We start from the raw sequence: 8,948 nt of genomic DNA, 5'->3' as shown, positions 1-8,948 counted from the left end.
CGGGGAGTTCAGGGAGGGGAGGGGTGGGCTCAGGTCCAACTGTCTCCTGGTCTCCTCGTACCGTGCCGGGCCCCGATCCAGATGTTGTGCTGCATTCTCTCATCTGGCTCTGGAGGTCAGAGGTGAGGCATGAGGTGAGGCAGGTTTGGTGACCACAAGGTGGTGCAATTCAGACAGAGACGTTTATGATTACCGTATTTTTCCGGACTATAAGTCGCACTATTTTTCATCCTTTGGCTGGGTTTATATATTAAAATATATAATTTGTCATGTTTGTTATTTTAATAATGACAGCCACTAGAGGGCAATCTAGCTGGCTGATGTCGCTTATATTCCGGAGCAACTTCTAGTCTGGAAAATACGGTAGTGTCAGAGATGAAACATCACCTGAGGATCAGAGTTCAACGTATAAAAAGTGTATTTATCATGTATTTAAAGGAAAATACATATTGACACAGAGCATTTAACCCATCAGTGCAACAATGCAGTGATTAACCCCGGCACATGGGGGCAGTGGGCTGCACTTTTTTAGTCCATCTGAAGAGCAGGGGAGTTTTTGTGCTTGATTAAAGCACGACAGTCACCACTAGAGCTGGGATTTGAACCAACGATCCTTCACCTCCTCAAAACAAGGACTTTATTCAGCGAGCGAATGCTTCAGTGACAGTGACTTCTGTGCAGTCTTTTCATACAACAATCATCCTCTTCTTCAGTCATTCTTCCCACTGCAACTGTTGTAAGTTTTCTGCCACTGCTGCGTGAAAAAAAACATTTACAAACTGGCTGAGGCTGTTTCCATGACTGGCACGGAGCTAAAACAAAGAGAGGAGAAGGATCTGGCAGCGGGAAGCGAACCAGTACTTAACCAAAGGCATGGCCTGAAAGAGCAGCAGTATTTATAGAGACATCCTCAAGGAGAGGTTTTCACTCGTCACAAGTTTCACTGTTGACTTAAAAACTCAGCTCTGACTGATCCTCGTCCTCGTTCACTGGATCTTTGTCCGTACCAGGTTTTTTTTTTTACTCCTGTTTTTATTAGTTGTCATCTGTACATGTTACTGTTTTTATTAGTTGTCATCTGTACATCATCACCAATGACTTCATCACCAATGACTTCCTCAGTTCTTATTTTGTTCACATCTTAAATAAAATAGGTTGCGGACTAAGACTTTACCGTATTTTCCGGACTATATGTCACTCCGGAGTATAAGTCGCACCAGCCATAAAGATGCATAATGAGGAAAAAAAAAAACCCGGAGTATAAGTCGCACCAGCCATAAAAATGCGTAATGAAGAAGGAAAACATATATATATAAGTCACTCTGGAGTATAAGTTGCAACAGTGCCGTCTAGTGGCTGTCAATATGAAAATAACGAACATGCAAAATTATATATTTTTATATATAAGTCGCACCTGAGTATAAGTCGCAAACCCAGCCATAGGATGAAAAAAAATTGTGAATAGTCCGGAAAATACGGTAATAAAAATTACATGAGGACAAAATCAACCACCACCAAAAACAACAACAACAACAACAACAACAACCAGCCACTTTCCCAGCATACATTTCTTCAGTGAGATCTCAGGACTGAGGTTTGAAGGTGATAATGTTTTGATTTAGTTTGACTCAGGAGTGAACACTGATGTGAGCTGATAAAAAACCCCCAGAGAACTCCCATCATCCCACTCTCTGACCCTGCATCCTAACTTCTACCCTGGTGGAGAATGGTGTCTTCCTCAGTTTTCCCTGAAGCCCCACGGCTCTGCTTTCAAACCCAATAAATAAACCCTGGTGCCAGACACCAAAGTGCTGATCCACAGAATTAGAAACACAGACTAAACAGCAGTTAGAAATGTGCACTCAAGAATTTCCTCCACATTCAGGGGGAAAACCCCAATTGAGCTGATTGTCTCTCTCTCTCTCTCTCTCTCTCTCACACACACACAAACACACACACACCCATGCATGTGCTGCTGCCACATCCGCAGATCTTTGACAGCTGAACTATTCACGAAGCGCACATTTGTAAAGACAGATTCTGTTGGTGAAAAAAAGGATCAGATAAAAAGACACACGTCGCTCTGCCAACGCTGCACGTCGCCACAGCCCCGTGAAAACGACTGGAAACTATAAAACCAGAGTGTGTGTTGACAGCAGAGTCACTCCCTCCTCCTCTGGAGAAACTCAGCCTAACCCTGCTCTTCATTTCAGAACTTCCCTTGTTGTTATCACACACACGCAAACACTGGTTTTTATGCGTTGTGAGTGCATCAGTTCATGACTCTAATCTGACCCTGATGTCAACCCTAACCTCAAAGGAACTCTTGCATCTCACTCCAAAAATGTCCCCACGGAGTAAAGCGTCCCCACAAATGCTGCTCTACCTGGAGCACACACACGTCAGCCGGCGCCCCTGCAGGCCTGAGCAGGTCCAGCAGATGTGTTCTCCTGTTCCACACGGAGAAGCCCAACTCCAACTATGTTTTTCCTCTGGAGTTACTCAACTTCCAGCTGCTTTGTGTTAAAACAGGCTGGTGCAGATCGAATTCAAAGCTTCTGCTGCGAACAATGCAGCGGTAAAACAGCTCTTACAGACCGCTGTGTGGAGCGGACGGACGCCCGAATACGACTGGAGGGAAAAACAGAAGAAATAAAGCTTCTTAAAATGGTTTTCTTGTTTTTTTTTCACAACTTTTGTCCTGACTGCAATCATTTTAGTTTGTAGTTTCTAGGATAAAATTTTATATATATAAGTATGTGTATATGTGTGGATATTATATATATATATAGACACACACACACTGTATTTTCCGCACTATAAGTCACACCAGCCAAAAAAATGCATAACAAAGAAGAAAAAAAAAACATACAGTGGCTCCAGAGCCCTCTAGTGGCTGTCAGTGTGAAATTATATATTTTATTATATAAGTCGTAAACCTAGCCAAAGGATGAAAGAAATGAAAACTTATAGATCGGAAAATACGATACATGCTGCTTCATTTCTAAATGAATAAAACAAAACAAAACAAGCAAGAACCTAAACAAACTTGTTGAATTTTTTTTTTTTTTTTTGACTACTCTCTTCACCCACTCTGGTGAAGCGACTCTTGGGTTTTTCTGACCCATCTGTGAAACATTAACACCAGACACACAGGAGCAGCGGGCTTCAGTTTAAGACCCTGTGGGGGGCAGTGCAGAGTTTCAGCTCGTAGGCTGGACGCATGAACAAGGACTTCACGGCAAGACTGATCAAAATGTCCACGAAGGACGAACAGTCGGCACGGAGGCTCCTATTGGACGGCCACGCTGTCAGTCAATGACGGCTCAGAAGGCGGAGGAGAGATGAGGAAATGAATGGATGAAGGAAGGAAGGAAGGAAGGGAGGAAGGAAAGAAGGAAAGAAGGAAAGAAGGAAGGAAGGGAGGAAGAAGGAAAGGAAGGAAGGGAGTAAGGAAAGAAGAAAGAAAGTGAGGAAGGAAATAAGGAAGGAAGAAAGGAAGGAGGGGAGTAAGGAAAGAAGGAAGGAAGAGAAGAAGAAAGGAGGAAGGAAGAAAGAAAAGAAGGAAGGAGGGAAGAAAGGAAGGAGGGGAGAAAGGAAAGAAGAATGAAAGTGAGGAAGAAAATAAGGAAGGAAGAAAGAAAAGAAGGAAGGAAGGAAGAAAACAGGAAGGAAGGAAGAAAAGAAGAAAGGCAGGAAGGAAGAAAAGAAGAAAGGCAGGAAGGAAGAAAAGAAGAAAGGAAGGAAGGAAGAAAAAAGGAAGGAAGTGAGCAGCAGACTTTTCTCCTTTCATTCATAAAAAGTCCCATTATCATCATAAGTATTTTTTCTGGACTAATCCTTAATAATTCCACTCCACTCTCATGTTGATCTGGAGCTGAGATCAAACCTGTACTTCACAGTATGTGTGGCTGCAGCGGTGAAAGTACAACTGTAGATATAATAGTACACAGTACTACAGTAAAACACTGTCATTCACTACAGAGCTCAGGGGGGAGGAAGGAAGGAGGGAAGAGAGTGAGTGAGGGTGAGAGTATGAGCATTTATAACTTCCTGGAGAATCACTGGAGACACACACACACACACACACACACAGAGAGAGAGAGAAACACAAACCACAGAAGGTTGATTTCAGCAGTGAGAAATGTGCTGACCTGCACCAACAGGAGCCAAGGGCAACAAAACACTAAATACAAACGCTCCTCTCTGAGACGGTACTTTCCCTTCACCCAGCACTCGTGTTAAAACAGAACGCCTGTGCCTGTGCTTGTCAGTGCGTGTGTGTGAGTGTCTCTGCGTGTGTGCGTGTCCATGCTTTTGCAGAAGACACACAAACAAAATAAAACCGTGTTGATTCCTGGACTTTGCCGAGGTTTTTTGTTTTGTTGTTGTTGTGTTTTTTTTCCAAATCTGCGTCAGTGATTAGTCATGTTTTCAGATCTCTGCAGGCTGAGCCCAGATGTTACTGTAACAGAAGCCTGAGTTGTGATCATGGGGAAACACACACACACACACACACACACATTAAATTGTAAACATCGACGGTTTCAGCGTGTTCATAATAAGGTTCGCGGTTCACGTGTTCTGCCCTCCGACCGTGAACAGTTTCACCACACGCTGCACAACATGACTCCAATGAACAGCAGGGGGCGTGCGCCACGTCTTTGGCCACCCCTGTTGTTTAATGTTTTACCCGACAACAGGACAGAAGGTGAACTGTTCCAACGTAACTGATGCAAAACTCTGACTGGAGTTCCCTTTAGAACAGGAAACAAAAACTAAACTTTAAAAAAATAAAAAATAATACAGTTACAAATACACTTCAACTCTAGTCTGACAGCGTGACGCGAATTTGACATCATTATTGCACCAAACGGGGCCATAACCCACAGGTTGAAAACTTTTCTTTCCACTGAAATATAGATGTTTAATTTCCAAAAAAAACTAAAACTAATACATCTATTATTTATAAATTCATCCGCTTTTTCGACTGTTGTGTGTGTTTTGTTTTATAAACAACTGTATTTAGAGCATATATATATATTTATATATATATATATATACAGTATATATACTCACAGTACTGTGGTCACGTACTGCTGAACAGTGGCCTCACAGAGCTGTCATTCACTGCTTTCACTTCCTCTGACAGACACCACATTAGGAATTATCAGTGTGTGTGTGTGTGTGTGTGTGTATACGGGAAAATGAAGCCAGTTTTCGTCACCGTCTTGACTGAAGATGTCAGTTTTTTATCCTATTGATTATATATATTCAATATATATTTGGAGGGAGGGTAAACTTCCATGATAATACATGGTTCATTCTGGAGTTGGTGGTGAATTTGTATCTTTCTTTTTTGCTTTAGCTTTACTACGTAACCATAGTTACCATGTGTTTCTGGGCTGTAGTCAATGGAATGAGTTGATTTTTGTCCAATTCACTCTGCGATATCTTAAATACTTAGAGCTAAACTTTAACCTGACACCAGTTTTACTTATGTTATTTAAAAACGGAATGAGGGTTGCTGGTTCAAATCCCATACCTTATTCCACCTTGACTTGAGTGAGTGTCTGGTCCTCACCTGCAGGGTGTCCTGGATCTGGCTCAGCTGCTGCCTCAGCACCTGTTTCTGGTGGAAGCTGAAGGCCGGGTGGTTGGAGGCCATGGTGAAGAGCAGCAGGAACTGCTCCTCGGTTCTCCCGTCGTTCAGCGTCAGCCCGTAGTTGTTGATCACCGTGTCCGTGTGCGTCAAGGTCCGGTACAGAACCGCCGCCGCCTCCCGGTTGTCCGAGCCGAGCAGGGCCAGGGAAACCAGCAGTTTGCTGCGCACCACCTCGTCCGTGATGTTGGTGAGGCCCGACAGATCCGCGGAGTTGTTGGCTTTGATCTCCGCATCCCGCAGAGAGTGGTAGTCCTTGCGGGCCAGATCCTCCAGACAGGAGCCCAGGAAGCGGAGCTCGATGGGGACGCAGAGATCCAGCAGCCCGCACAGGAACTCGGCTCTCTGGGCTGAGGTGAGGGAGGAGAACCAGCGGTACACCCCCTCCCTCTGGACACAGCTGCGGCTCTCTACCATCCTCATGCATGCATCTGCCCCGAAGGTTCTGGGATTGTAGTTTTGTAGTTTGTTTTTTTTAAAGGCAAAAGTGAGAGGAAAGTTGACAACAAAGAGTGTGCGCGACGCGTGCGTACGTGCGTGCGTGCGTAATTACGCGTGAGCAGCGAGCGCGGCTCAAGTGGCCATGAAGTCTGAGCCTCTTTGTCAACTTTCCGAGTTCACGCTCGGACTGTTCCTGTGTCCAAACACACACATAGTCAAGTCAAAGACGAACAGACGTCGTTTCCTCCGGTGGAGACGAACACCAGGTCCCGGTCCACACACTCTCTCTCTCTCCCCGAGTGTTTTTTCCTTCGGCACGCAGCACGGAAGTCAGGAGTTCCTCCACCGTGTCCTCCTCCGCCGCCGGTCGGACCGCAGCCTCCCTGGAGGCGCAGAAATAACTCTTCCCCCGGACTTTAGCAGAAAATGAAAACTCTCAATTACTCGCAGACTCGTCTTTTTCTGGGGTTCGGAGCCGCCCATGCACTCTCTGTCTCTGTTGCCCCGCACTGGCGCTGCACAACAAGGCTTTTCCTGTCGAGTCGCTCCTTCGTCCTCATGGTTTCCCTAGAACTTGCGCATTAGAGGAGACTCCGGGAGCGGAGCCACAGCGTCTCCGGCGGCCGCACGACCGCGCTGTGCCTCACATCAAAAGTTTAAAAACAAACCGAGCGTGGCCTGAAGAACCGTCTGCCGCTGCTGGGAATACCATCACAAGGGTTCTGCAGACATTATCTCACCGGAGAGCCGCAAAGCTGCCGCGAGCCAGTCATATCCTCCAACGTCCACCGCTGATTTTAGCATTTAATTTTTTAAAAAAAGAAAGAAAAGTCAATGTTCGTTCTACTTCCTGCCATAAGTCTTGAAGTCGACCAGTTCAAAAACAGCTGTGTTTTAAAGCTTTCCCAACTTTACAGGCATAGAAAAAAAAAGAAAGAAAGAAAGAAAAAAACGGTATGAAGGAATGGTCTGTTCTGATTGGACGAGAGTCGAATCTGTAGTCGGTATCTCTTCTGTGATTGACGCAGAGGAAACGTTCCTCTCTCGATGGCTCACGTCGTTTTCTCATGCGCTCATGCATAACTGCGTGGATCAGGGTCCACTTTAAAGTGACAGAAACACGCGGGGCAGAATGTTCTCGTCGTCGGTTAAACTGCAGCGTCGTAACGAACGCTGTCGATTAGTCGAGATCTGTTTAGATAGGGGGAAAAAATCTATGACGTCATAGATGTTTTTTTAGATGAGGGTTCAACTCCTTTCCTTACAGAAGTGTGTTCTGTGCTGTTACTTATTAATGGTACTGTATGAGCACTTTATAAGGTGTAATTTACAGTCAGATCCACAAGATGGCGCCCCCTGACCGTGTCACAGCTGGTTCTCGTTACTGGTGTGTTTGCTGTTGCATCTGGCGTCATGTGACCGCAGTTGTTTTTTTCCACACAGATTATGAAACAATAAAAAAAAGAAGAAATAACAGAGCGGTTAGTTGATTAAACCGATGACTGATACATTACTGAAACAATCACTATTAAAGGAGAGCGGTTAGTTGATTAAACCGATGACATTAAAAAACTAAAAACATCACTGTTTTCAATAAATACCGAATCATGTTTGATTTACTTTTTATATAAAGAAACTGTTTTTCTTTTTTTGCTTCTTACATGAGAATAAATTGCGGTTCTTCGTATAAAACCATAGGTTTGTGAAGGAACTGAGACCTGATTGGACGATTAAAAAAAAAAACATTTAAAAGAATCCTTTAGCGACTGCATTTTAGTTCTTTCTGTCAAATGTTTCTTCATCACTTCAGTTCTGGGCCTCCCTCTCTCTCTCCCTCCCTCTCTCCCCCCTCTTCCTCATCTGTTCACGCTCTCATTGACATCATTGGTCTCCAGAGATAAACCACGCCCCTAATTATTGAACCACGCCCCAACAATTGACGTGCAGCGGTCACATCAGGAAGCAGAAAAATCAAGTTACGTTGCTATAGTTACCACGACCAGAGTCCCAGTATGCATCTCTCTCTCTCTCTCTCTCTCTCTCACTCACACATACACACACAGAAACATGTGCAGTGACACCAACAAACCGAACATTTCACCCAAGTTCAAGTGCATAACAGAATGAATCACTGACCTTGGAGCAGACACAGGTGTTTGTCGATCTTCGCACCAACTCCCTGGAAAATGGAGAAAATGTGTAAATTTGATCCAGAGAAGCTAAAGCTAACGGTCCTATGGGGAAAAAAAAGAAGGAATTCTTATTCTAATTCAACATTCAAGGTCTTTCTGATACCGGAAAACTTTTTTTTACCCACTTTTACTTGTGTTTAAAAAAAAAAAATAAAAATAAAAAAATCAAATCTCCATTATTGTGACAACTCTGAATGTAAATGTCACACATTTCACGTGTTGTTGTTTTTTTTGAAACACCACTAATTTCCGACCCCCAACACACACACAGCCAGACATAGTAAAAGACAGAGATTTAGAGGAAAGAAATGAGTCGTGAGTCGTCGTTTTGTTTCCAACACTTTTCATTTTCTCCACAAAAACTCAAAAAACAAAACAGAATAATTCCTTTAAAGAAGGAAAGAAAGAAAGAAAGAAGGAAAGAAAGAAGGAAAGAAAGAAAGAAGGCAGAGTAAACTATAGAGAGCTTGGCATGCTGTAGCATGCTGCAGACTATCGGGGCGGTGCAGGGTATCGTCACCAGGCTGATGGCACACAGCAGAGCTTTTTAGACCTGTTTTTGTCTGGGACCCAAAAATAAAAATATAAAAATACATACGGTTCTGCCTCTCAGGTTGCAGGCACATAAAACTGAGCTCTTGTAATAATGCGGT

At 43.9% G+C, this 8,948-nt stretch overlaps 1 protein-coding gene across 1 annotated transcript in view; it reads right to left on the bottom strand.

Annotated features, from left to right (window-relative positions):
• Nucleotides 1–8,311, bottom strand: part of zcchc14 (zinc finger, CCHC domain containing 14) — a 24,297-nt gene extending 15,986 nt beyond the window's left edge. The window contains exons 1-3 of the mRNA XM_025056295.1: nucleotides 8,240–8,311; nucleotides 5,546–7,508; nucleotides 2–109 (exon numbers count right to left, since the gene is read on the bottom strand). Coding sequence (XP_024912063.1) covers nucleotides 2–109; nucleotides 5,546–6,085 — 648 coding nt within the window. The 5' untranslated portion in view covers nucleotides 6,086–7,508; nucleotides 8,240–8,311. The remainder of the gene's footprint in view (nucleotide 1; nucleotides 110–5,545; nucleotides 7,509–8,239) is intronic.
• Between the last annotated feature and the right edge of the window lie 637 nt (nucleotides 8,312–8,948).

Source organism: Cynoglossus semilaevis, chromosome 6 (assembly GCF_000523025.1).
Source record: "Cynoglossus semilaevis isolate Cse_v1.0 chromosome 6, Cse_v1.0, whole genome shotgun sequence".
NCBI lineage: Eukaryota > Metazoa > Chordata > Actinopteri > Pleuronectiformes > Cynoglossidae > Cynoglossus > Cynoglossus semilaevis.
This window is presented reverse-complemented; position numbering and strand designations above follow the sequence as displayed.